Source organism: Dromiciops gliroides, chromosome 6, assembly GCF_019393635.1.
Source record: "Dromiciops gliroides isolate mDroGli1 chromosome 6, mDroGli1.pri, whole genome shotgun sequence".
NCBI classification, from domain to species: domain Eukaryota; kingdom Metazoa; phylum Chordata; class Mammalia; order Microbiotheria; family Microbiotheriidae; genus Dromiciops; species Dromiciops gliroides.
The window spans coordinates 36,738,294-36,765,722 of record NC_057866.1 but is presented as its reverse complement, the minus strand read 5'-3'; the positions used below and the strand labels follow the sequence as shown (position 1 = coordinate 36,765,722).

General features: G+C 51.3%; 1 protein-coding gene across 1 annotated transcript in view; it reads right to left on the bottom strand.

Annotated features, from left to right (window-relative positions):
- Window positions 1–1,447: 1,447 nt before the first annotated feature.
- Window positions 1,448–27,429, bottom strand: part of ABTB2 (ankyrin repeat and BTB domain containing 2) — a 191,837-nt gene continuing 165,855 nt past the window's right edge. The window contains exons 4-17 of the mRNA XM_043971339.1: window positions 25,320–25,472; window positions 23,848–24,013; window positions 20,955–21,044; window positions 20,437–20,538; window positions 18,304–18,400; window positions 17,205–17,340; window positions 13,838–14,067; window positions 11,377–11,555; window positions 10,931–11,036; window positions 10,082–10,184; window positions 8,932–9,022; window positions 5,572–5,640; window positions 4,535–4,648; window positions 1,448–3,365 (exon numbers count right to left, since the gene is read on the bottom strand). Coding sequence (XP_043827274.1) covers window positions 3,168–3,365; window positions 4,535–4,648; window positions 5,572–5,640; window positions 8,932–9,022; window positions 10,082–10,184; window positions 10,931–11,036; window positions 11,377–11,555; window positions 13,838–14,067; window positions 17,205–17,340; window positions 18,304–18,400; window positions 20,437–20,538; window positions 20,955–21,044; window positions 23,848–24,013; window positions 25,320–25,472 — 1,834 coding nt within the window. The 3' untranslated portion in view covers window positions 1,448–3,167. The remainder of the gene's footprint in view (window positions 3,366–4,534; window positions 4,649–5,571; window positions 5,641–8,931; window positions 9,023–10,081; window positions 10,185–10,930; window positions 11,037–11,376; window positions 11,556–13,837; window positions 14,068–17,204; window positions 17,341–18,303; window positions 18,401–20,436; window positions 20,539–20,954; window positions 21,045–23,847; window positions 24,014–25,319; window positions 25,473–27,429) is intronic.

Genomic DNA, 27,429 nt, shown 5'->3' with positions numbered 1-27,429 from the left:
TTCAAGTGTCTGAGGCCGGATTTGAACTCAGGTCCTCCTGACTCCAGGGCCAGTGCTTTATCTACGGCGTCACCTAGCTGCCCCTCTCAAATTTATATGTATAAATATAAAATATATTTATATACAAGTATAAATATATATTGATATCGATATGTAAAGGTATTGACAAATATAGATATCTTTATATATAAATATAAGAATATATTTCTAAATAAAATATATTTATATACAAATTACAATTTATGTATTAAAAATAATATATAATAATATATTCCCATAAGCATGAAGTAGGAACTGTCAGGCCCTGAACTAGTCACTGGGGATCCAAACAGTCCCTGCCCTCAAGGACCTTACATTCTTTTGGAGTGGGGGAGGGGCTGGGGGTAGATACTGCTCTAAGGTTTACAAAGCACTTTTCTCAGTTGACTTACAGGAAGCTTGGTGAGGGAGGTAGTAAGAATATTATAATGTTCATTTGACAGATAGGGGAAACTGAGGTCACCTGGGTGGAGTGATTCCCCCAAAGTTAGTTTGGAGACTCAAATTGAGATCTCATTTCGGGTTGTGTGTGCTTGCCACTTTACATGCCCATTGCTTCCTTTTCTACCTTGTAGAGAAGCCAGGTCATTGAAAGGGGCTTTTTCTTTCTCTCTCTCTTTTTTAGGAGAGCAGAGAGCTAAGGTAGGCAAATAGTAAGGCAATAACATGGAGAGCCAGTTTTGGATTCAGAAGCCCTGGGTTCAAATCCTGGTGCTGTTCCATCCTGGCTGACTCAAGGGGCCCCACTTGGCTCTCTTAAGAGGTTATGTTAACCAAGCAAGTACTGATCTCCCTGAGCTCCCAACATCCATTAATCTCTAGGTTCAGGGACAAAACAAAACAAAGCAAAACAAAAAACAAACCTGTAATCTCTCCCTGCCACCCTTAAGGGGCTGTGGTGAGGTTGATAAAATCCTCCCTCTGGCTTATAAAGTGCTGCTCAGGCTCAAACCTGATATAAATGTGGGCTGTAATTATTTGTGATCTGGGCATGTCTACCCCTGATAAGACTTCAGGGTTTCCAATGGGGAAATGTCAACTCGAACCAGATCACCGAGGACACAGGAACTAGGAAGTCTGGGATTTCCAGATGGGTAGGACCTGGGCTCATCATTTAGCCCACACTCCCCATTTTCCTGGGGTCCAGGGGAAGGAAGCAAGTCGCCCAAGGCCATGTTGTTAGCTAGTGGCAAGAATGGGGACGGCAACCCAGGCATCATTCCCAGTGGCTCATGGTGGCCTGCAAGGCTGGCTTCTACCCACAGGACATCCCTCATTCTCCTGGCCCCAAACTCCAAGGCCTACAATTGTCCCTGTCCCAACTAAAGACTGAGAGGAGGGACAGGACACATCCCCACCTCCTCACTCTGACCAAGCACAAAGAGACTCATTGTTAACAAGTGTTTATTGTTAATAAAACCCTGATACATTTACAATAAATGACAACATGAATTAATGTACAGTTAACATATACAATATTACAGCAATAAAATAATACCTATGCCTTTGTACATCTTGCCGAAGCAGCTATTTGAAAATTATTTTCCAGTATTTCAAGCCATTCAGGGCTTTTTCTCCCCAGGCTTCCCTGGGGACAAGGACACTCCCTCCCAAAAGCCCATGGGTGGCACTGGGTGAATAAATAAATTGTTAGAATTCTGAGAAAGCACAGGTTGGCCAACCACAGACTCAGTTGCCCATCAACTATTCCATCTGTGTTCTGGTCCATCCTTGGAACGAGTTCAGGAGGCCTGGCTTTCTCAGAATCTAGGAGGCCAGTGAGCAGAGGGTGTGTTTGATGTGGACTCCTGGACTAGGGGATGGGATGCTGCAGACTCCCCGCCTTTCTCATCCATTACCCACTGTGGTGTAGTCTTCCTTCCTGCCAGTTGTATCTCATGGGACTTGCCAAGAAATGTAGGGTCCTTTTCCTTCTTATCTCCATTCCCAAGACAAAAAGACTGAGCCAGGAGCAATGGTCTTGGCCTAGAAAGGCCTATCAATCAATGCTCAGCTTCAATCTCCATCTACACCTGAACTCTCACCACTGCCAATGTTCCCTGAAGACCGTGAAGTCCAGAGAAGCAAGCGTGTAAGCCCCCTCTTGCTTTCTCACCTTATCTCCAACCTTCCTCCACTTCCTTTCCTTTCCCTTCAGACTAAAAACCAGGTTCACCCCATCCACCCCCATTGTCTTGAGAAGACAAGTTTCTGGCTGTCACTGGCAGGGGTCTGTTCTGACTTATCCAAAGCAGAAGAACACGGGAGAGACTCACTAAGTGAACATCTCTAGGGAAAGTCCAGCCCCGTAGGGAGCCCAGGCGGCTCCTCTCAAGAGCAGGGGCTTTAGAAGATCTTCCTTGGTTCACCAGCTGTGATGGCCACAGTCAGGTGCCCCCATCGCCTTAACAGTCCTTGTCCTCACTCAGGTGAATGCACAGAATACAACGGAGAGGGAGAGATGGAGGGTGCTTGGGCGTGGGCTACAGGAGAGGCCCGTTAGCCCCAGCAGAGCACAGCTAAAGGCGGCTCCAGGGGCACTCCACATCTGCTAAGGAATAGAACACCCTCCTAAGCCGTGTCTGCCTACAAAGGGGGTGTGAGTGTAAGGATCGGGGGAGGAGCTCCTAGCTTTTTGGTGCTGACATAACAGGGGGGAGGAGGGAACGAAGACCCCTTGTTTGGCCGCATAAGAGCATCGACCCTTTGGGCTAAGTGAGCGGTCTCCAGGGCTAGCCTGAACCGGGGCTGACCGAGATGGGCAGAAGCCTAGAGATATGTACACGACCTGTGAGGTGTGGGACTTGCCACCCTGCTGTGGGCATTGGGATTCCCATGGATAACGTGGGCTGGTGACCTCCTGGCTAGCCTTTGCCCTAATCCTCTCCTTCCCCATAGAGTCTTTGCTGTGTTCAGGACAGTGAACCCTGCCCCCAAGGGCTGACCGTCCCCTGGAAATATTGGTGGGTCAGTTGCCATTGATGCCTCCTGGCATGAGTGTGTGGAAGCCAAGCCGTTTCCCTTCCCACTGTGGGAAGGTGGGCCAGGCTGGTGGGCAGCAGGCAGCCTTGGGACGCCGGAGATCTGCCAGGAAGGTGCTGCCGCGAGGGGGGGCCAGGGGTGCCTCTTCACACGCGGGAGGTGATGTACACCGAGTGCACGCGTTCGGCCAGTGTGTTCTGGAGGTCTTGCAGAGGGTCCAGACCTTGCACTTTGCTGCTGCGGCCGTAGATAAGCTGCCGGAAAGAGTCCTGCTCCAGCAGGGCCTTCATGTGCTTCAGGAAGAAGCCCTCGCAGAACAAGGCCAGCTCGGGGGCATTGTGGATCTGGAAGGAGGAGAGAATCGCCGTGGGGTGAGGCTGGGCAAGGTCGGCAGGGAGTAATGAAGGCCGGGGCACTGGAGAAAATGTGGGCTAAAATGCCAGCCTCAACACCTCCCAACTGCATGACCTCAGACACGCCACCGAACCGAGCTTCACCTCAGCTTGTCTCTCTGTGAAATGGGCGCAATGGTCCTCACACTGCCCTATCTAAATAGGAGTGATGGCGCCCTTCCTGGCCATCAGCACTGTCCCCCTGGAGGTGATTTTGAATCTAGTTAGACGTGCACACGGGATACTCTTTCAGGAGAAAGTAAGTCCCTTGAAGGCAGGCCCTTGTTTTTGTTTTTGCAACCCCAGAACCCGGCACAACTTCTTTAGTTAGGACAGGTAAACGTTGTGTTTTGGGGCCACGTTCTTCCTGGCCCGGCTCAAATCTCAGCTTGGAGGTGGCTGCTGGTGCTCTAGGACACAGCGCTTCGGTCTTCACCAGTAACCCTTTGAGGGAGGTGCTGCCATTATTAAAAACCACCATGATAGCATTTATAAAGCTATTTATATAGAAATGCAAAGCATTTTATAAATGTCTCATTCCATCATCACAACTACTCTGGGAGGTAGGTGCTATAATTATCCCCATTTTACAGATGAGCAAACTGAGGCAGACAGAAGTCAAGTGGCTTTTCCCCAGAATCACAAAGCTAGTCAATATGACTCAGGATTTGAACTCGGGTCTTTCTGACTCTGAGTACAGCATTTGACCCCCTACCAAACCAGTATGGTGGACACCGTGTGAAGAGAAGGAAGGGCAGATCTTGGAAGATATTTGAGCATGAGCTGCTTGATTCAGTTCCTGACCCTGCCAGGTTCCAAAGAGTTGCCTGGCCCTTAGTCTGATGTATGAGAAAGGACAGGAGTGATATTTTGGGGTGTGCTGCAGGGGAGGAGATGGGGGATTATGGTGGGAGATGTTTTGGCTCATGGACAAGCAAGAGGCCACCAGGTGGTGGCAATGAGGAATCAGTACCCTGCCCCCCTCTCATTTGCAGAGGCAATCCAAGATGGCAGCTCTGTTTTCTCAGAGCCGGTGAAGTGGGCCTCCTGCTGGTCTAGCTTGCCCACCATCTTTGGGGGCAGGGGGGCGGTGTTAGGAAGGGCAGCGCATTCTCCTGTACCTTGGCATACTTGTAGATGTTAACGGAGCTCTCCATGCTGATGGTTTGCGAGCACATGATCTCACAGTGTCTCTGAAGGGCGTCCAGCTGGAACAGGCTGGCGGCCGACAGCAGCTACGGGGGCAAAGATGTGCACATTGGTCTTGAGGAAAGCCCTGGTTGGCCCATACCAGGCATCGCCTCTCGCAGGGGGCAACCCCACAGTCTTGTCCTCCCTGTTCCCTAGCACAGTCTCAATTCACCCTAGAGATGGCATGTAAGTGGAAGGAGGCCGGCATCTGCCTCCATCTCTGGCAGCCATCTCACCCATCAGCTCTGCCGCCCCTACAGGTGTGTGGTGCCCTGGGGATTGGGGTACCCTGGCATGGATCTAGGCTGACGGCTGGGGTTTCCTGTCCCGGAAGACCTCCCAGAATAATACCTGCGCTCAAATGTCAGGGTGGCCTCAGGGTAGGAAGCAAGGCCTGAGATCAGGTGGCCTCTTCAGGGAGGCAACACCTGACACTGTAATGTTCCCAGTCCAAAAGGGAAACCAAGCCCCTCTGCGATCTGCTCGGTGGTGGTCACCGGGAAGGGAAGCAAGGAACTAGCTTCCTGAGCATCCTGTCCTCTTTAAACTGATGTTTCTAACACAAGAAGGTGGGGGTCTTTCCTCACCGGTCCTCTCCCTGCACCCCTAAGATCTCAGCTCTGGGGCACCTCCTGAATGCTTGAGGCTCCACACACCTCCTCCCATCTCCACCCCCAGGTGCATGTCTGGGACGATCTCTTACAAAAGACCATGGGAATTCCCAAAGAACTGCCCCATACCTCAAGAAGAGGTCAGGCAGAATAGACCCCACACTCAAGGGGAGCCACTGGCTGGGAACAAGCTGCCTCTTTCCCTCCAATACCAACACCCAACACCTAACACCAACACCGACACCAGCACCCAGCACCCAGCACCCAACACCCAACACCCAACACCCACACCCACACCCACACCCACACCCACACCAGCTGGACAATGGGATGATTGACACCAGCATCAGGCTCACCTCGAGGATGTCAGCGGTGGGGATTTCCATGCACTCTGTTCCTCCATAGTAGAGATATTGCATCATCAGCTGAAACAGATGGAGGGGCAGTGTGAGGGAAGGGAGTTAGATTTGTTGTTTGCCCAAGGATTAGCCTTGGGGTCACGGATCAAGAGCCAGAAGGGACCTTTGGCATCATCTAGTCCACATTTTTACAAATGAGTAAACTGAGGCTCAGAGAACTGTGGTGATTTGTTTGAGCTCACATAGATGGAAGAGACGGGCTTCAGACCTGGGTCACTGATTCCAAATCGCACATACACTCCTCCTTTCTCTTCTTTAAAAACAAACAAAAAAACACGTGTGGGCAAAACAGTCTCACTTGTCTAGTTCCTTCTCAAATTCCTTCTGCCCTTTTTGGGGTATTTTTAAAAAAAGTTTCATGGATGCTCTTTTCTACCAGCAGACTTTCCAGGAGCGTGGGTTCAGATTCCAGACGGGGTGAGCAAATCACTGAACCTCTCTAGGGTTTGGCTTCCTCGTCTATAAAATAAGGGGGTTGGTTGGGGTTGTCCTCCCAGACCCCACGAAGCGTGAAACCCTGTGATCCTGGCACCGTCGCCTGACACACGAGCTGGCTTTTGCTCTCTGGCCACCCTTCACCGGATCCCTCCTTCCTGCCTCCTCTGCTTTATCGGAGTTTCCTCCCTAGGCCCCACGGATTAAAAGTACAGGTGGGAAAAAAACAGGCCCACACCTGGAGGCTTTGGAGGCTGATGGGGTCATGGAAAGAGGCTGGATTTGAAGTGGGGAGCCCCGGGTTTGAACCTCCCTACCAATGTGACCTCAGACACCTTCCACCCTGAGCCTCAGTTTCCCCATCTGTAGAGGGAGGGGGTTGGATGAGATGACCTCCAAGGTTACTTCTAACTCGAGATCTGATCCCGTGAAAATCATCTGGGTCCCGGGTTTCTCCTTTCCTGATCCAGAGTCCAAACATCCTGGTGGGGGTGGGGAGAGAGACCTCTGCTTGGAAACTCGGGAGCGGGGAGCCTCTCCTGCCCCTCTCCCATCATCCCTCAGGTCTCGGGCTCTGCTCCTGGAGGCCCAGCCAGCTGATTAAGCCCGGGGCCCGCCGTCACACCCCATTCCTCCAACCGGCTTGGAAGGCACCCAGGCCTCCAGAGACATGCTCATGCTGGTTTTAGCTCCCTGGGAGCAGGAGCCAGGGAGGGGGGCTGGGAAGGGAGGGGCTCTAGCCCAAATTTGGCCTCATGGCCGAGGATAAACCTGCCAGGGAGAGAGAAGCCTTTCCAAGTGGCGGAAGTTCAAACGATGGGGGGAAGTAGGAGTTGGGGGGGGGCCTGTCCCTGGTGGGGGCGCTCTCTGGGGTTCCTTGACACAGCAGTTTGGGGAGCTGGAGGGGATTGTTCTGCCAAGGGATCCAACAGGCTCCTCTGTGAGGGCTGGGACCCAGTTTGCACAGAACCACTCTTAGAAAGAAGGGGGGGAAAAAACAACCCCAGCAACCAGTTGGCAGCTAACTGGAGCGGGTAGACAGTAAGCCTTGGCCGAGTTTCCCTCTATTAAGTTGTGCCTTTGGGCCTACTGGAGGCACCAGAGGGTCTAGCAGGGAAAGAAATCCAGCCACCTGGGGGAAGGGAGGCAGGAGGGGCTGCCATGGGGCACTGCCCAGCGGCGTTTTCTAGGTTCCCCCCAGCGGGCCGGCTCCCCCCTCCACAAATCTAAACACAGGATCCTATTTCTACCAAGCTCCAGTTTCCTGTCCAGATGAGTCTCTCCCCAACCCCCTCCTTCCCCAAACAGGGGGAGAGGGAGGGAGGGATGGAGGGATGGAGAAGGGGAGAGGAATACAACAAAGGAGGATGGTGGCACAAAGAAAGGGGGAGGGAGGGAGAGAGAGACAGAGAGAGACAGACAGAGAGAGAGAGAGACAGACAGACACACACACACACACACACACACACACACACACACACACACAGAGGGAGGGAGGGAGGGGAAGGCCAGATGAGCTGGGTTTTGACTGTCGGGGGCCCTTCTGTCAGGGGCTGGGACTGGTTCACATGGTCTGTTGTCAGAGCTGGAACGCCACAGGCCAGGACCTCCCTGGGGAGCCTGGGCCACAGGTTAGCCTCGGGGCAGCCCCTCGGCAAAGGGGGCCCAGCAGGAGCAGGGGCGGGGAGAGCTAGTCTGGTGCCCGCTTTAGTTAGCTGCCTCTCTCTTTCCTGATTTAGAAGCCAGGACCAGAAGCCTGCAGGGGGCTTCTTTGACCGGCTCCTGTGTCCAATGAATGAATCTCCCAGAGCTCACTTAAGAACGGGAAAGTCAACAGAAAGCAAACCAGTCTTTCAGAGCGAGACTAGGCTGGCTTTTGGTCACATGAGGCAAATGAATGCACTGCCCAGGCAGTCCCTGGCCCTGGCTCTTGGCATTTGTGCTGGAGGCAGCATGAACTCTGAGTCAGGAGACCTGACTGCAGTGGGAGAAAGGGCCCTGGTGAGAGGAGGTCACCCTGCAATCAGGGGCACCATCTGGGGGGGTAGTGTTCTTATTCATGCCCCCATCCACTCTCTGCTTGCTTGTGGAATAGGACCCCGGACAAGGCTGTTTCCTCCTCCGTGGCCTTGGCCGAGCCCTGGCCCCAATCTGTGTCCCACTGGACTCAGAGTAGAAAAGTGAAGAGCTTTGTCACTCCTCCCCACACCCACCACTGCCAGGAACCCCAATAAAAACGCTGTCAGGTTATGCTGGGGACGCTGTAAAGGGATGCCCTATTTAGCAGAGAGCCTAGCATAGTGTGAAAAGCACAGGCTAGAGGCTTGGGTTCAAAGTGCGATCCTGGCCAAGTGACTTCTACTTTTCTATTCAGTTTTTCTCATCTGTAAAATGGAGATAAGCAACCTCAACACGACCTATGTCAAGGGGATACTGGGAGGAAAGCACTTTGTTCACAAAGTAATAGAGAAATGTGAGTTGTGTGATCATGGGCATTAAATCACAGTAACCTCTCTGAATGACAGAAGGGATTTTGAGGATCCTCTCAGGCCCCTCCCCTCTCTAGAACTATAACCCCAAGTCACTTCATCTCCTGGGGCCTCACTTTCCTCATCTGTAAAATGAGGCTGGCCTCTGGGGTGCCTCCCAGCTCTAGATCCATGAACTATGAATTAAAGTGACTTGTTTAAGGCCACAAGAGGAGTTAAGAAGCAGAGGGAGGCACTTGGACACTAAAGCCAATATTTGGTGGTCTGGGAAATGCCTGCTCACCCCTGGAAAGGGGACTCATGACCTGTGCCCAGCCCATGTGGGGGCAGCAGTATCATCACCCTCTAAGGACAGTCCGGGTCTTGAACTCACCTGGAAAATGTTATACTTCATATCGCTGATTTCGATGGTCTTGCTGCTATCGCCACCTTGCTCTGATTTATTGGTCATCAGGGTCTTGAACCTGAGTCAGAAGAGGGACAACCTGGTTTGTGGAATGCCATCCTATTGTGTCCCATTGCTTGCTTATCAAGGTCCCTGTGGCCCCTCTGCTCAATGTCCTGCCCACGCAGGCAAGGCCTCTCTCAATTATTTCAGAATAATCTTCTAAATTAATCCCCCCGTGGCCTCGGCAATGCTCCACTCTACACAGGCCGGTGGTGCCAAGAGGCCGGTGTCACCCCTTTGTGGGAGCGGCCTGGGATCCCAAAGATTGCTGTTTTTTAATAATAAAAACACCGACAGTAGCAAGAGTCGCCCTGCTGTGGGGGTGCTCACCAAGAGGTCCAAGTGTTGAAAGGAGTCTTGTCCCTTCCTAGTTCTAATAAGCCCAGACAACATTTTCCTGCAGGCTGGGGGGTTGGAGGTGGGATGGGGTGGGGAAAGGTGGCCTGGGCTACAGTCTTTTTAAAAAAACTCAATTTTATTTTCAGTTCCAAAGGGCCAGAATTATTTTAGTCTAGTCCTCTGCCCAGTTCCTGGGACTTTCTCCATCAGGTTTTGACATGTAAACACAGTGTGAAACATGTAGTAAGTGACCATTCCTATTCATATATTGATTCATTTGTTTGTTCGTTCATTCATTCATTCATTCATTCATTCATTCATTCATTCATTCATTCATTCATTCATTCATTCGTTTGTTCATCTGTTCATTCATTTGTTCTTTCATTCATTCATTTGTTCATTCATTCATTCATTCGTTTGTTCATCTGTTCATTCATTTGTTCTTTCATTCATTCATTTGTTCATTCATTCATTTGTTCATCTGTTCATTCACTCATTCATTCATTTGTTTATTCATTCGTTCATTTGTTCATTCATTCATTCATTTGTTTATCTGTTCATTCATTCATTCATTTGTTCATCTGTTCATTCATTCATTCATTCATTTGTTCTTCCATTCATTCACTCGTTCATTCACTCATTCATTCATTTGTTTATTCATTCGTTCATTTGTCCATTCATTCATTCGTTTTTCTAGCTCATCTCATTCATCAGGCAGGTCACACGGTGCCCTCACCTGTTGGAAGCCGTCACCAGCAGGACTTTGTGTGCGTAAAACAGCTTCCCTTCCACCAGGAAGGTCACGTCCGACATCTCCTTGTTGTTCAGAAAATGAGGATCTGAGGGAGAAAAGGCAAAGGAAGAAGAAAGGCTCAGGATCATCAGCACCGGCTCATAGTCTAGGGAGTGGGAAGGGGGAGGGAGGGAGATGCTGTGGAAAGGGCCCTGGATCTGGAGTCAGAGGATCTGGGTTCCAATCTTCGCTCTGCTCCTTCCTGCCTTGGTGACCTTGAAGAAGTCCCTTGATTTCTTGGGGCCTCAGTTTCCCCATTTGTAGAACAATGGGATTGGACCAGTGCCTCTGAGACCCCTTTTGGCCTTCCTCATGGCGACCCTGTGAGGCAGGTGCTTCCCCTCCACCCCTCATTTTACAGACTTCCCATGACAGCATGTACTTCTTGAGCAGGGACTCTGAATCTAGGAGGGGCAGAGGTGGGAAATATCAAATTGTGGAGCTGGAGAAGACTTTTGAGAGTCCCTTGGACAGCAAAGGGGTCAAATCGGTCGGCGCTTTAAAGAAATGAATTTCAGGCCGTTCACCAGAAGATCCAATCCTGAAGCCGAAGCTTAAACGCTTTGGCCACATAATGAGAAGACAGGATTCACTGAAAAGACCCTGAGGTTGGGAAAGACCAAAGGCAGGAGAAGGTGACGGCAGAGGGTGAGAGGGTAGATAGTGTCATGGAAAGAACAAACGTGAGCCTGGACAGACTTCAGAGGAGGAATAAAGCCAGCGGAGAATGAGGAAGGGAAAGGAAGAGAGGGTCTGCCAGGTGAGCATGGGAGGCTGGTGGGGCTGGCTCACCTAGCCGGGCCGGCAGGGTCTTCCTGATCTCCGGGATGCTGGGGATGGGGCTGCTGCCGTAGCAGTGTGTGAAGACGCCGGCCAGCTGCTGGATGATGGAGTCGTTCTGCATGGGAAGGGAGGCACAGGCAGGCCAGGGTTAGACACCCCGCCAGCCACGTCACAGCTGCGGATGTGCTTGCGGGCCGGGAGCGGGGCCTTTTGTCTCTGCTCTCTTGGGCTTGGCAGGGAAGCCGGCCCCTCCGTGAGTTATTGCCCAGAGCGGCTCCTCTGGCCCAGCCCCAGCTTGAAGCAAACACACTGATGTCCCCCTTGCTCGTGGTGGCCGGGAGAGACGCACTGGGGAGGAGGGGTTCCGAGGGTGCTAGCGGATGCGTGTCATCGGCCGGGCAGAGGGATAGGGAGCCTGGGTGGTCCCTGGGGGAAGGGGAGGGAGGACCACTCACTTTGCTGGTCTTAAGGATGTCAAACATGAGCTGGAGACCCTCGGTCACCAGCTCCTCATTATAGTCCTCTTCTTTGATGGTGCCAAACTCTCTCAACAGACTCTGGACCACGGAGTAGCGAGACTGAGAGAAGGACGTCCGCAGCGACTCGATCCAGATGTGGAGCTTCCAGGGAATACCTGGGGGGGGGGGAGGGAAGACCCCAAGGGCCTCTTAGAACTAGCACCTGCCTCAGTTTCCTCCTCTGTGAAATGGAGGTAATCATGGCTCCTCTCACACGGGGTTGTTGTGAGGATAAAATGAAGTAACACAGGCACAGTGATTGGCACACTTTAAGCTCAATATAATATTAATATAATTATCACTACTACTACTACCCTGGGCACGTCACTTCACCGCCCAGCCTTCCCCAAGTCCCCAAGACTCTAGATCAGATGAGTGGCCTGTCTGCATTGGTGGAGAGACTTTCTACACTTCTAAAGAAACGAGATCACGGATCTGGGCCAAAAGATCCCCATACTCTTCTCATTCCCCGTCCGAATCCCACCTAGGACCCTCCCTTAGGACACCTGAGAGGGCATTTTACTTTACAGAGGGGGAAACTGAGGCCGGGGAGGTCCTAGGGTCACAGCTCTAGAACTGAAAGGGACATATGAGATCATCTAGTTCAACCTCATTTTACAGATAGGGAAACTGAGGCCCAGAGACATCAGGTGACTTAGCTGGTGGCGGGGTCAGGCCAGTCTCCAGGAATCTTTCTCCTTTACCACATGCCTAATTCTTCCCACCTCTATCTTGTGGCCTGAGCCCCCAAGCCGAGCCCCTTCCCTGCAGTTTGTACCAACAATGAAAAGGTTTTCCCTGCCTAGGCCGGTAATGAAAGCATTAACTCACTATTATGACCCTTCCCTGACAAGGCAGGAGGTCGAACTCTGGCTGGAAGTGAGGAAAATGGCCTCGGAGGGAGCTGGGGGAAACGGGGCCGCCTGGGTCCTGCAGGCTGCCTTCACACTGCAGGATGGGGGCCAGTGGAAACCCCCCTCCCCATTCGAGTCCCCGCAGACTCATCTGCTGGGGAGAGCTCGTTCGTTCTGCTGCAAGGGGGCCAGGTGTTTTCGGCCACCTAGAAAACAGATGTGAGCCCGGAGCACTCTTTTACTCCCCCCTCCCCCATCTGAAAGCCCACTCTTTGGTGTGAATGCTGCAGCTGCCACCACAGGGCTTTCCTCCCTGGCTGGATGACTGGGGGTGTTTGTGAGCTTCAGGTAGAATGTAATTACTGTTTACGGTCTCCCGGGAGTGTGTCGGAGGGAGCTCTGAGTAATTGAAGACTGCCTGGCCAAGTTCATGACTGAAAACTAATGATACTTCTTGGCAATTAGGGAGATGTGGCATCTTGTTTCCCCCAGCATGTTGAGGCAGCGATGGGGGTGTTAGGGGTGTGAACATGAGCCAGTTAGGCCCACCAGCCTCCTTTGGGGTGGGTTTGATCACCATCATCCCCATTTTATAGAGAAGCAAACCGAGGCCAACCCAGTCAAACTGCTGATAACAGAGCTGGGCAGGATCTTCCCTGCTTGCTTTCCTTCCTTCCTTTCACTCTTCTTAATGGAATCATTTCTATGTTTGTGGCTGGGCAATCAATTAATCAGTCAATCAACCAACATTTATGAGGCACCTGCTATGTAACGAGGGGGCTGGATCAAGAGACAAGGACGCAGGAGAAGACGAGAAGGACTAGGAGAGGGCAAAAGAGAGGCCGAAGGGCAAACTGACAGAGCAGACAGACAGAAGGTTACAGGCCTTAATACAAACCAGGGAGAGTGTAACGTGCCCTGAGGCCGGAGGCGGCCAAGGCCCTTATTATATTCAAGAAGTTTGAAGAGCCCCAGGTGCCAAAGAGAGACAAGAGACGCTAGAGACGCAGTGGAAAGAGACCGCAGGAAAGCAGTCAGGTTGTACACTTTATTTCCCTGTATTCTTATTTTGAAATAGTATCTCATAAATAAACTCTGCTCTGATTATTTGGTTAAGAGGCTTCTTAATCTTTAGTCTATCAGTTTGGGAGCAGTGTGGTGGAACTTTATAAACGGCCCACATTAAATTAACAAAGTCAGATAGCCAAATAGCAAAAGTCCCCAGTGTAGTCCTCCAGTCAGATTAGCCCCCCAAATTAGGCTAGTCATGTAAAAATATTTCGACACGGTATTACATAAGCCCGTCTCAGTGTGACTGCAGAGCAGGCCATCTTCTCCATCATCACGTCTATCACCAGGCCCTGCACACAGTAGGTCCACAAGCACTAGCATTTCAAATGATTAAGTCAACCTCCCCTGCACACAGTGATGACTACATGCAGAACTTGCCTCTCTCCTCTCCTCGAACTTCCTTCTGCCTCTTCTGAAGCAGTAGGTGGGCAGCGGGGAGGAGCGGGGGAAAGAAGTGGCCTTTGGGAACTCACCAAGCATCCTCAGCTCCATGGTGATGTCCACGTAGCCATGCTCGGCACTGTAGTACATGGCCTCCTGCAGCGCCTTCATCCTGGTCCTGCAGAGCCGGATCTGGCCCTCGCTGCTACTGCCCTGGCTGGAGGTGTCACTCTCCTCCACACCCTCAGCCAAGATCTCCTCCAGCGAGAGCACATCAGCCTTTGACTGCTGTGGCTGGGTCAGGAGCTTCCTCAGGACGTTTCTGTAGGACAAGGACGGAGAAGGCAAGGAGAGAGATGAGAGAATGCCATGGGGCATGCATTATAGCCTCCACTTGCTTATTCACCCATCTATCCTATCCATCCATCCATCTATACATCCATTTACCCATCCATCCAACCATCCATCCAACCATCCATCCATCCATCCATCCATCCATTCGTCCATCCTTTTGTCCATCTGTCCATTCACCCACCCGTCCATTTATCCATCCATCTACCCATTCATCTATCTATCCATCCACCCATTCATCTACCCATTCATCCATCTATCCATTCACCCACCCGTCCATTTATCCATCCATCTACCCATTCATCTATCTATCCATCCATCCATCCACCCATTCATCTACCCATTCATCCATCTATCCATTCACCCACCCATGCATCTATCCATCCATTCATCCGTCCATCCATCCATCCATCCCATTCCATTTGTCCATCCATCCATCCATCCATCCATCCATCCATCTATCCATCCATCCATCCATCCCATCCATCCATCCATCCACCCATCCACCCATCCACCCAAACAAATATTAAACACTGAAGATATAAAAAGAAAAGGTTAGCTCCTGTCCTCCTGAAGTTTATACTCTAGTAGGGGAATGTAACTCATACACCAATAAGTAAAGACAAGCAAAACATACAGGTACGTATGCAAACTATGAGAGAGCAACTTGGATCAGTGCATAGAAAGCTGGCCTTGGAGTCAGGAAAGCTTGGGTCTGGGTTTTGCCTCTAACACGTGCTGGCTGTGTGACCCTGGACACTTAACCTCCCAATTCTCTAAGCAAGTGTCTAAGACTGTAAGTTGCAGGCCTGCATTGGTAGAGTTTCCACTCCCAGTGCCCTATGTAAAATAAATAATAATTTGTGTATGTGGGGGAGACACCAACAACTTGGGGGAACCCCCACCCCTATTCTCTGCCTATTGAAATCCCACCCAAAGTTTCGAGGCCCAGGACAAATGTCCCCTCCTCTAGGTATTCCTCAATGATTCCTCCATCCACAGAGGATCTCTCCCCTCCTGAACTATCAGAGTGTTCCTCCAAGTATCACAATTCTACCCTGGATCATAACTATTTGTGTCTTCTCTCTGCTCCATTGTAAAACTCCCCAAGGGGAGGGGCCGTGTATCTTGGTCTTCCTCCTCAGTAACTTGTACATAGTACAAAATGCAGTGTGGTATAGTGGGTAGGACACTGGACATAGAATAGGGAGAACCTGGGTTCAAATTCATCTCAGGCAGTTACTCATTGTGTGATAACTCCCAGTGCCTTCATCCCCCTAGTAGAACGTTAGCTCATTGAGGATGGGAACTTGTCTGTATCAGTATTCTCAACAATTAGCGCAGTGCTTAGCAGATATTAACAAAGGTGCTTCTTCCTTCATTGGCATGCAACATGGAGGAGACTAGTTAGACTCAATGACCTCCATGATTTTTTCCAAGCTGGAAACCTGCGATCCTAGTAGGTACTTAAATGATTCTTTGTTGAGTGACTGCTTAATAACATCCAGCTTTGGACTATCCATCGATGAATGTTTATTGGGGACAATCAAGATCCACACAGATGACTTATGGGCTCGGCCCAGCCTAGGTCACAGTCCAGGGTTCTACAGAGAGAGCCAGTGATGGAGATATTCTGAGCAGGATAGAGGGGGACCTCTGAACTCCAGATGGGCTTTTGAAGTACCAGCCTCAGACTTTCAGCTATACCTTTCCCACCGAAAAAAGCAACAATGATTATTTTTCTTTTATTATCTCTGAGCTCGTCTGCTCCTCTAGAGATGAAGGGAGAAACCAGAGACCTTTCTAGGGTTGCCCTTCCTTATGGTCATTCCTTATCTCCTAGCCTACCCTAGTCACTTCATTCTGGAAAGGATCTTAGAGATCAAAGAGTCCAGTCTCCCCCCCCCTCCCCCCGACCATTACAGGTAAAGAAATGGAAGCCCAGGGTAGGGAAATAATTGTTCCAAATTCACACAGAGTGAATGGTAGAGGCAGGATTTGAACCCATGTCCTCTAACAGCAAATCAAGTGTTCTTCCTACTGCCTCCTTGGCTCACTTCAGGAGGCCTGGCTCTGGAAAGCAGAGTAATTCACATAAGGAAGCTGAGCCAGAGAGGTAGCAGGGCCAGGCTGGTGACTGTGCTTGCAAGTCCCAGCTAGGTGGCAGGAATAAGGCTTGGCCCCAATCTGGGCAGACACTGATGTTCATCCCTCCATTTCTCTTCCAGTATTTCGGGGGCTGTGGAGGCATTAGCTGTGCTTGGCTCCCCCATCTTAATGGGTCATTTATTTCCCTTTTGACGGCTATAGGCCCAGAGAAGGGCCAGGCAGAGGCAGAGCTATTCCTCCCAGTGGCCACCAGTGGGAGCTGTCCCTACATATATGGGTCCCTGGGAGGCTCTGAGCTGTTTTCTGAATGAATGTATACTCTCGGGTAGGTATGGGGGATGCCGTGTCCCACCCTTCCCTTCATCCCCTCCCCAACTGACGCTGTGCTCTGGAGAGAAGAGTTAAGAAAAACAAGCATCTTGCCTCCTCTCCCCTCTATGCTGCCTGAAGAAGGCTTCTTGGTCTTAGTAACTTCCGTTCCCTCATCTGTAAAATGAGAGGGTTGGACTAGCTGACCTCCACAGGCCATCCCAGATCATCTGCAATCCCTTCCAGTTCTAACTTCTAAACTTTTAATGGGGGTGGACAACTCCCCAGGCTGTGCTTTTCTGCAGAAGGGAACACGCTGCACTTGGGCCAGTGAGGACTTCTGAAGATTCTGCTTGGGAGGGCAGACAAGGAAAGGAACGGGGCCATGTCTGCCACTTAACGACTGCCATTTTTAGGTTTATCTGGTCTTCATTCACAGCTAGGTCCTTACACTTGAAAAAGCTCCCGGCTGCTCTGGTAGAGAGATGCCAATTTTCCTTGCTCTGACCCCCCAGGCCAGGTGTCCCTCAAAAAAAGCCCTGCCCCCAGCCCATCCAGCCTTTGCACTCCAGGCAATGTGGCTTCTCTCTCCTCCTGAGCCCTCCCCACCTCCCCTGGCCTGCAGCAGAGGCCCCTCGTCCTGGCTGATGCACTGGAACCCTTTGGTTGGGTGTGGGTGGCTTTGAGTACCTGTGCCCGTGGGCTGCTGAGTGGCTGAAGCAGTTCATGTCCTCATGCAGTGAGGAGGCCATCCCATTGGCTTCTAGCATGCTCAGGAGAGGGTCAGCTCCCCGGCTCAGCAGTAAACTGACCAGCTCATAGTTCCCTGGAACAAAAGGCAGATCCTTAAAGGCCTATATCTCAAGGAATGCAAAGATCAAAGGATACAAAGCCAGTCACTGTGGCATTTTTTGGGGGCGGGGAAGGTGACAGTAAAGGACTGAAAACCAAGCGGCTGCTCATCAATGAGGGAATGGCTGACCAAACCATGACGTGTGAATGTTAGGGGGAATTAGCGTGCCGTAAGAAAATAGCAAGTAGGGAAACTGAGGAAGACTCTTACAGACTGATACAGAGCAAAGAGAAGTGAGAGGGCAAGCTATGCTGCGAACACATTCATATAAAGGAAAGTCAGGTCCTCCCTCCTCTTGGCAGAAAAGTGGTGGACCTCAGGGGTGGAATGTGGCATATCTTGTCAGACACAGATGAGGTATTCATTTTTTTTTATGACTTGTTTCTTTGTGATAAGGGAGGGTTCTGTTTGGGGGTGGTGGTGGGATCATCATAGGAATGTTAAAATAAAAAGGTTTCAAAGGGACACCTGACTGGTCAGACCTGAAGGTAGAAGGGGCCTGAGGGAAGCCTGTTACACAAACTGTTACCTTCACCAAAAAGAAAGCAAATAAACAAATTCAAAAGCCTCCCCTGTGGACATTTCACCAGGGATGAAGTGAAGAAATGTGCCCTCGTGCTCTTGTGCTCGATCTTTCTCTGTCTGTCTCTCTCCCCCCTCACCCCCCTTTGGGGCCTTTGAAGGCCACCCAGACAAAATGCTGCTCAGTCAGTCAAGGATTCCCTCTTGGTGTCTCTGTTTAGTCTTGTCTGGGTGCCAAGCTCTGTACAAACCTAGTGATGGATGGGGAGGGGGCATGCCAGGGAAGAGACAGGGAAGGGTTTCAAGTCCACCCCAATGCAAGGCCTTTTCACAATTCACGTGGTGCTGACTGTGATGCCGGGGCCTCAGCTGGGCCAGCAGGGCTCCTGGTGGGTGTGGGTGTGGGGTAATTACCTGCTGCAGAGGCCAGCTGCAAGGGTGTCTCTGCGTAGCTCTCCTCCTCGCTGTTTACCGCAGAGCCCTCCACATGGGCACCGGCATCGAGGAGCAGCTGCAAGAAAAAGGGCAGAGAATGATGCTGAGCCTCGAGAGGGGAGGATGGAGAGGACGGGAGAGCCTTTAGGCCCTTGGAGATGCCAAGTATTGGGGCTACAGTTGGGACAACCCAGAAAACAAGCCCCCAGAGAAGGAAAGGCCCTGTCCCTCCCTTGGCCACCATCTCCCTGCTCCTGATGCTACTCTCCTTGACACACCCACTGGAACCAAGGGCTCGGTTTGGAGCCTCTTAGGGCCTGAACTCTCTCAGGTCAGGGGGTGAGTAGGAGGTGTGACGGGGGGAGGGGATGCCACGCTCTTCTCACTGGGTACAAGGTCAGCTTTGGAGACTTTGCCCTTGGGCTTCTGGGATTGCTGAAGTGGTCTCTGGTCCCCACTTGTCCAAGCCTTCTCCACTGGCACCAAGAAAGAATGGAATACAGTTCAATTCCATTCACTCCAACGAGCATTTTTAAAGCACCCATTTCTGCATGCATTCTTCTAGGTGCTGGAGCCACAGAGACAAAATTAAACTTGCCTGCCCTCAAGGAGATGATAGTCTACTGGGGGCTGTGCCCCTAGACAACCTGTTTGACCTTAAACAATTCTAGGCCAGGAGTCTGACGGGTTGGTCCTCTGCCTCTTGGTGAAGCCAACCGGGCTGTGTGTGTGTGAGGTGAGGTAGGGCAGGGACAGAGGTCAGCCACAAAGCTGCTGACGGAGACGCTTGTCAATCAAAAACAAGCCCTGGCATGGTCGGCTGTGCCAATGCCAGTGTGATGGCGGTAGCAATGAAACTGGGCACAGGTCTAGACAACCTCTGGGGAATGAGGAGAGCTCCCCAAAGTGGAATGACCTGCCTTGAGAGGCAGTAAGTCCCCCTCCTCAGACGTCTTTGAGCACCGGCTGGATGACCTCTTGTCAATCAGGCTTTGGGGGGGCTTCTTGTTTAGATCATGCATGGACCAGACCCCCTCTGAGGTTCTGGGTGCTAGAATGGAATGAACATTGGTTTTGAAGACAGAGGACCTAGGTTCAAATTCTGCTTCTGAGGCTACTTTTTTACATCTCTGGGACCCCGGGCAAGTCACTGTACCCTGGGCCTTGTCTGTAGAAGGAGGGGGTCCCTTGTACCTCTGGCTCTGAGCTCATTATCTTTCCCAGCTGTCATTTTGGTTCTGGAACCCTCCTGTGAGGCTTCACATGGGGTGACAAGGGGGAGAAGGAAGGAGCAGGTGTATCTAGCGTGAGCCAAGGCTGCAGAGCAATCTGGACACCTAGGAGGTATCCATCAGATGAGAACTGGGCAGAGCGATGCCCTAGAGAGAAGACTGGATGTGGGGTCAGAGGGCCTGGGTCTGAATCCAAGCTCTCCTCCTTATTCGAGCTATGATTTCTGGGAAGTCAGTGACATCTCTTTGAGCTTTGGTTTCCTTATCTGTAAAGTGAGATGAGATCCGCTCACCCCCCTTCCCTATGCATTGTATTTTTCTTACAGTGACAGTTAAGTTAATCATATCCTTGGGCTGTGGGGGCTCATGTGCTCTAGTTTTAGAGGGGCAGGTCCAGAGAATACCCCAGACCGGGGGTAGCCGTCACCCAGGGGACCTAACTTGTGAGTTGGGGAGGGGGCACGCTCCCATCATGCCACACCATGAATTCTGGGGGCGCAGGCCCAGTCTCATTTTTGTCTTTGTATCACTAGTGCCTAGCACTGTGACTTGGCATACAGTAGGTACTCAATGTTTGTTGAATTGAATGATGTCTAGGGTCTGTTCCAATTCTAAATTACATGATTCTATGAGCTCCCTGGAAGGGCTGGTGATGCCTCAGTTCCCAAGGAAACTTCTTCAAGAGCAGAAGGATGGCACGTGCACATGGTCTTCTCTAGGTGTCAACTCTTGGATGCCTAAGTACCTCCCTGAGGCTGAGGTTGTGCTAGGAAGGAGTCCAGTCCAAGAGTCAAGTCCACTCTTGACAACTCTAAGGGTGTCGGCTGGTACGGCACAAGGGAGGGAAGTTCTGGGAAGGAGAGGAGGCCCGGGGGCTCACCTGAACAACAGAGATATGCCCATGGAGCACAGCAAAGGTCAGTGAGGTCCAGTGTCGGCTGTCAGGGTGGACAGACGGGTATCGGGGTGAACTGCTCGGGACCTAGGGGGTTGGGAAATCCAGTTGAGAGTTAACTTTCTCCGATAGGGGCCACCGTCACCCTTTTGACTGACACACCTGAGAAGAGGTGACCATGCCAGCCCTGGGAGTTAGTCCCATTTTGGGAGGGAGGGATGGGCAAGGTGGGGGCAGGTGGGGGTGGGGTGTAGCTACCACTGGGCTTGCTGCCCACTGGAAGATTACATCTCATTGGCTCAGGAAGGGAGGCTTAACCTTAACTGTGACCTCCCTCCAGCCAGTGCTGGGCCCCTTGATGTTTCTGGGCTCTTGTCCTTCTGGAGAGGAGGGGGTGCCTTTCTTTTGGGACCTGGTGGGCTAAACCGTCCACGTGTAGGCTGGCCAACAGGACTCTTGGTGACGGGCCCAGGAAGCAGGGACTGAGTGCAGGGGTCACTTACTGGGATGTCCAAGTTTGCTCCAGCGTCTATCAACATCTGGACCATTGCTTCATCCCCGGCAGCACAGGCGTACATCAGTGGGGTCATCCCCTAAATGGACCAAAGACAGAGATACTCTGTGTGAAGGGTTTCAGGGGGACCTGTGTTCTTGTTGCTCAAGGGACTGTGGACCCGAGTCAATGCAGTGCTAATATGTTACGGGCAGGCACGTGGGAAGAGAGGCACCATACTGGAAGGGAAGAAGAGCCGGCCTGCAAATGAGGAGGATACGGCTTCGAGTCCTGCCCTAGACACCCAGTAGTGGTGCGACACTGGGGAAGTCGCCTCACCCTCCAGGCCCGTTTCCTCATCTATAAAATGAGTGGACTGCACTCAGTGGCTTCTGAGGTCCCCTATGGATAGGCAGAGGGCACTTGGGTGTATAATCTTTTTTTTTTTTTTTTAAGTGAGGCAATTGGGGTTAAGTGACTTGCCCAGGGTCACACAGCTAGTAAGTGTTAAGTGTCTCAGGCCGGATTTGAACTCAGGTACTCCTGACTCCAGGGCCGGTGCTCTATCCACTGTGCCACCTAGCTGCCCCTTGGGTGTATAATCTTGATGATAATTTAAAAGAATCACATTTTAAAGTTTACAAGGTAATTTCTTCACAACAACCCTCCCGTGTTCAAATGTAAGTTCTCTGAGGGTAGGGATGGTTTTATTTTTGTCTCTGAGGCCCTTATATCTAGCACAGCGTCTGGCCCTACACACTTGCTGGATATCCCGACGGACTGAGGCACGACATATAAATATCACACCTGTCTTTCAAATGAGGAAACTGAGGCTCAGCGTAACTTGTTCACGGTCACACAGATCTGGGATTCTAACCCTGGTCTCTTCTGACCCCATCTAGGGTCCGGCGCTCTTAACCCACCCAAAGTGATGCCTATGCAGGCTTTAGATTCTGGGATTCTGTGTGACTATGGCCAAATCAATGCACCTCAGGGGCCCTCATTCCCCCCACCCTCCCTGTAAAATGAGAGAGTTGGGCATGGTGGCCTCTGGGAGTCCTTCTGACTCCAGACATTGAATCTGTAAGTCTTAACTAAAGAAGACAGCGGATGAAAAATCTGTGTTGTCGGAGAAAGCTCATAAACCATCGGCACCCCGGTTTTCCCAGGGCTCAGAAACAGCCCCTCAATGAGGCCGATTCCCTTCCCAAGCTCGGACAGGTACAACATACTTCCGCCTTCCCCAAAAGAGCCACTCGGAGAAGGAGTTAATTCCCTGTGGGTTTCCCAACAAGCATTTTCCTGGAGCCTTAAAATGTTATTTATTAAGTGATGTGTGTGCAGACAAGATCACCCAGCCTTGTAAATCCCTCTCTCTGGATGCCTGGAGACAAATGAATGAATAGTCTGAGATTAATCAGGGGAGAAGATGGGGCTGTTTACCAACAGAACTGCTCCAGAAGTATCAAAGGCCACTGAGTAAATAGCAACAGCTACTTAAAGGAAGACAGACCCCCCAGCTCTGGGAGAACTCTATTTCCCCCTCCCCCAGGCACAGCCTGTCCATTCAGAGCTGAAACTAAATTGCCCGTCCCTTGAGGATTGAGATCAAGTCATCTTTAGAGGGAGCTGGGTAGCACAATGGGTAGGGTGTGGGGCCTGGAGTTAGGAAATCTGGGCTCAGATGCTTACTAGCTCTGTGACCCTTAAAACGCTCCGTGCCTCAGTTTCCTCATCTGTAAGATGGGGATCACGACAGCCTCTACCTCAAAGGGGTGTTGTGAGGATCAATGGAGAAATGCCGAGTGTGTGGCTCCATTTTTTGCACATGCAACCCCGCACCAGAGGACTTCGCTCAGTACAGGTGGGTCTCATAGCTGGAGTTTGGTATATGTTGGCTGATTCCCCACAGGCTGCAAAGCCAGAAAGGACAGTAGAAATCCTCTAGTCAAACCACAGAAGGCTGGGGGGGGGGGGGAGGGGAGGGTCAAGCAAGCCCACAGCCGCAGAGCCAACGTGTCTGGCTGCAAATCCGGCTCTGTCCGTGACACCCTCCAGAGGTAGCAGTTACACGCATGTGGCATAAGCACAAATGCCTCCAGAGCCCAAGGAGCCTGAATCTCCCGGGCAGGCAGAGGGGCTAGACCCAGAGCTTGGGGAAGGCATGTGGGGGATTTTGAAGGTTTGACTCCCTCCTGACCTTCTGACCACCAGATAACCTGGCCATAACTTAACCCTTTCTGGTCCCTGAGCCCTTTACTGGCCTTAATTAAGCCTTTCCAGGCCCCTCTAGCCAATCTGAAAAGAAATAAATGACCATGTCTATACATGTAAGAGATAAAAATGAGAGAGTAATTAGTTCTTCAGTGAAAAAGCTTTCATAGACAAGCTTCTTATTGGGGTCAAGTGACTTGCCCAGGGTCACACAGCTAGTAAGTGTCAAGTGTCTGAGGCCAGATTTGAACTCAGGTCCTCCTGACTCCAGGGCTTGTGCTCTATCCACTGCGCCACCTAGCTGCCCCCCATAGACAAGCTTCTTAAAGCCCACTGGTGGGACACATTCTACAGGTTGGGGATCCTTGACTTCCCAGTTAGGTCTTGGAGGCCTAGTTAGAGAGGCCATGTTACTTGCTTTAGGTCACAGAACTAATTAGTGGGATTTGAACCCAGGACTTTCTGATGCCAAGACCAGGACTCCCCACCCCGAGCCATTCACTGCCTTTTGTTCCTCAGGATGCCTCTGCTCCCACTCCCCCACTCCCTCTCTCCAATCCTCCCTTAAGGCCACAAGGATTTTCAGAGGTATTGCCCTTCCACCCAGAACAGGGCCGGGCCTAGTCTTGTTCTACTTGTCTAACAGTGGACATTTTGGAAGACCTGTTTCTCTCTCTTCGGCTACATACCTGGTCATCCATTGTGTTAACCCCATCGGGCCCCAGCGCTTCAATGGCCTGGTTGATGAGATCTGTCCTCCCACAGTTGAGCATCCGGAAACCAAGGTCTTGGTTGAATTTCTCAGTGGCTGCTTTGGCATCGAGTCTCCGAAAGGAACTGAAACAACATTCCGGTCTGTCGAAGAGAAAGACAAAGAGGGCATGAGATGCAATACAGCGAATCTGTCTGGGATGCATTCAGGGCCCATTTCTCTCCACTGGGGCTCATTGTAGAGACAGGGAGACCCAGAAGCAACAGGCTGGATACAGGAATTCCTACAGTATTGGATCAGCCACTGAGAGAGGCATTGGCTTAGATAGAGCCAGCCCCATCCTTTTGCCCCAAATCCTGCGCCTTCTTGGTGCAGTCACCATTTTCCATATGTAACATTTTCTACCTCCCCTCCCAAATCAAAGGTGAATTGTTGGAACTAACCATTCCAGACATCACTCCCCTTCATATTGCTGCTAGACTGGCCTACTTCGTAGCACACATTTGGAGCTTAAATAAGACACCGGTCCTTGTTTTTATGGATCTCATACCTGGCACTTCCAATCTCTAGTGGTCCTCCATGCCAGAAATGCTTTCTTGCGCTCCTGTCCCTAAGAACTCCTAGTTTCTTACAACTCGGCTCAGCCTCAGGCACTGTGTGAGGCCTCTATTCATCCCTCCTGTTGCTAGTGGCCTCACCTCCAGATTACTTTGTTTTTGTTCTGTAATCCGTTGTGCCTTTATTTAGCTGTGTGCATATTGTTTCCTCCCAACAGATTGTAAGCTTTTTGAAGGCAGAGACTGTTTTTTTTTCCTTACCTCCATGCACAATGGGGACCAGTTACAGATATTGAGAAATAACTGCCTTGGGGTTCAGACCAGGCACTATTACTAGTATGGCTCTTTCAGGGAAGGGAGAAAGATGAGGGGGCTCTCAATGGCTACAAGGGGTCAAGAAAGCCTCTATCCCACTTCCCCAGGGAGAGTAGCCTATGAGAACAACCCGATTCCAAGATAGAGGGAAGGGTTGCAATCCTTCTGCCAAGTCCACAATGTTGGGCTCCTCTACTGGGCTCTCCCAATCCAGCTCCCCTACTCCATGTACTGATCATGAAATCTTGGGTGACAGGGACGATCTCCAGGGACCAGACTTGATCGAGATTTCTGAGCTACTCTAATAATACTCCTGGGTATTTATGGGGGACTTGCTCAGAGAAGTCCAAGACACATTATAGGCTTTTCCACCCCCCCATCAACATCTTTGTGAGATGTGAAGTAGATGACTACGGTCAGCAGGGGCCGCAGAGGGGGAAACAATAAAGTGTCTCCCTTGCCCCTTGAAAGTTGTCTGTAGGCTGGGGACCACCACCCATCCCTGCCATCGCTGTCCTTACAGGGTCTAGGGCTTTGGATCCTCCCATCCCACCCCAACAGAGCACATTTCACATACTTTAACTGCCGGGGCTCACAGTCCAGGCCAGGCAGGAGTAGTCGAGCTGTCTGCCGGATGTCATCGCTGTCCACGGTCAGGCTGCGACGGTGTTCCGCATAGGTGATGGCTACACGCATCCATTCCATCAAGGGAGGGAGGAGCATGAAGGGCCTGCAAGGTAGCAAAGAGACAAGAGGGTCAATAGAGCGGACGTGAGTCAGTGACGGATGCCCTCTCTGAAGCACAGAGAAGAGGATGTTCTCCAGTGTTTCTTGGAGAATGGCTGGCAATTCATTTGTCTTATGGCTTCGTTAAAATAACGGCCCCTTTTTGTACCCTGTCCAGTAAGCCAGAAGGAACAGAGAGGCAATGAACTGGTGAGTGGGAGAGGACATCGTTGGGAGAGCCACCCCCAGCCACCACGGGACCAAGAATGCACCAGGCTCTGGGTCAAAACCATGCTGGCTGCTCTATCTTGTGCCTCAAGACTGTCAAATCCAGCCAAGCAAATGTTACCAGTGGTCAAGGAGAGTCAGTCAACAGTCAGTTGACAAGTTGACTGAGTGCCCAGTTTCACAGCCCAGGCAGAATCAGAGAATTGGCCCCGTGGGAGTAGTGGAAAGAGCGCTGTATTAGTCAAGACGAGACCAAAGTCCTCATCCTAGACCTGCCACGAGACAACTCACAACTCAAAGAAGTCATGAAATAATTCCAAGCCTCAGTTTCTCCATCTGTCAGATCCTGGGGTCCAAAGGATGCTCTTTCCAGCTCTGAGGATAAGAGCAAGCATCTACATGGTTCTTAAAAGTTGTCAAAAGTGTATTATCTCATTTGACATAGCTGCCCTGTGAGGTGCTATTAATTATCCTGATTTTACTGATGCAGAAACTGAGGCGGAGAGAGCTTGAGTAACTTGCCTGGGGTCAGACAGTGGATGAATTGTATGAAGCAGGATTTGAATACAGGTCCTTCTGACTCCAAGTCCAGTGTTCTGTCCCTTATATTGACTACAGACATAGGCAAGGGCTGGAATTCAAAATCCATGTAGGGATCCAGCTGGGGCTCTCTGACATATTGTCACCGGTGAGCAATGCCTCCAGGACCAGCAGTCCTGACAACAGCACCCTTTTCTTTCCCCGTCACACACTGGGGTGACAAGAGCCCCCAGACCCTTCTGGGATGCAGACTGCATGAGATGGACCATCCATCTTCAAGCCTGGCTCAGTAGTTCCCTGCAGGGTTTGAATGCCCATTTCCAAATAGGATTCCCAAATGGCCAAAGCCACTTTACCCCCTGGTCCTGCTGGCTCAATCAATGCACATAAATTAAATAAATTGGGGTGTGTGTGTGTGTGTGTGTGTGTGTGTGCGCGCGCACGCGCGTGCAACAGACCTAGAAAAGCCTCAGCCCCTTAGGGTTATCACAGCAACTGACCCTTTGAAGCGCCAGCCTGCCAATGCAGGTGGGTCTTGGTGAAGGAAGTAGCCCAGAGTGGGGGCTACATCCCTGGGAAAGTCCCCATCCAAAGCATGCACAGGGAGATAGGACACTGACAAACAACTCCAAATAGGAGAGAGCTTTTTGGGAAGGGTCAGGGGCACAAAATCCCGTTAGGGGGAAGGTTCCCTCATAGGATTTGGGAGTAGAGCTTCCCATGCAGGGCTGAAGTGGGGGCAGGGGGACCCCCCACTTCTTCTGAAGAAGCCATTCAATGTCTCCACAAGGACTTTTCTGTTTTGATCCTGCCACGAGCGAGGTAGAGCAGGGGCTGACACAGGATGTCTCTTTGACAAAGCTCCTGCTCCCCACAAAGGCCTCTGTTTCCTCCCCCTCCCCCAGCCTCCTCCTTTGTTCCTGCTCCGTCCTGCCTGAGATCACCCACCATCTTGAAGTCAGAGAGGCGGTTCATGGCTGGTCAGGGCCGCTCCCGTTAATGAAGGAGGGTTGCCCAGGGTCCTTTCCAAGGGCTTGGTCTGGCTTCCCGAGGCAATGAGGACCCCCTCAGGAGACCATTTCACAGTCTAATAGATTTGGCCATTAGGGAAGTCTCCCTGACAACCAGTCTCCTTGCTTCATGACTCACTGGACGTACGTACTGCCCCAGATGGATTGAGCCCTTCTCCCGGC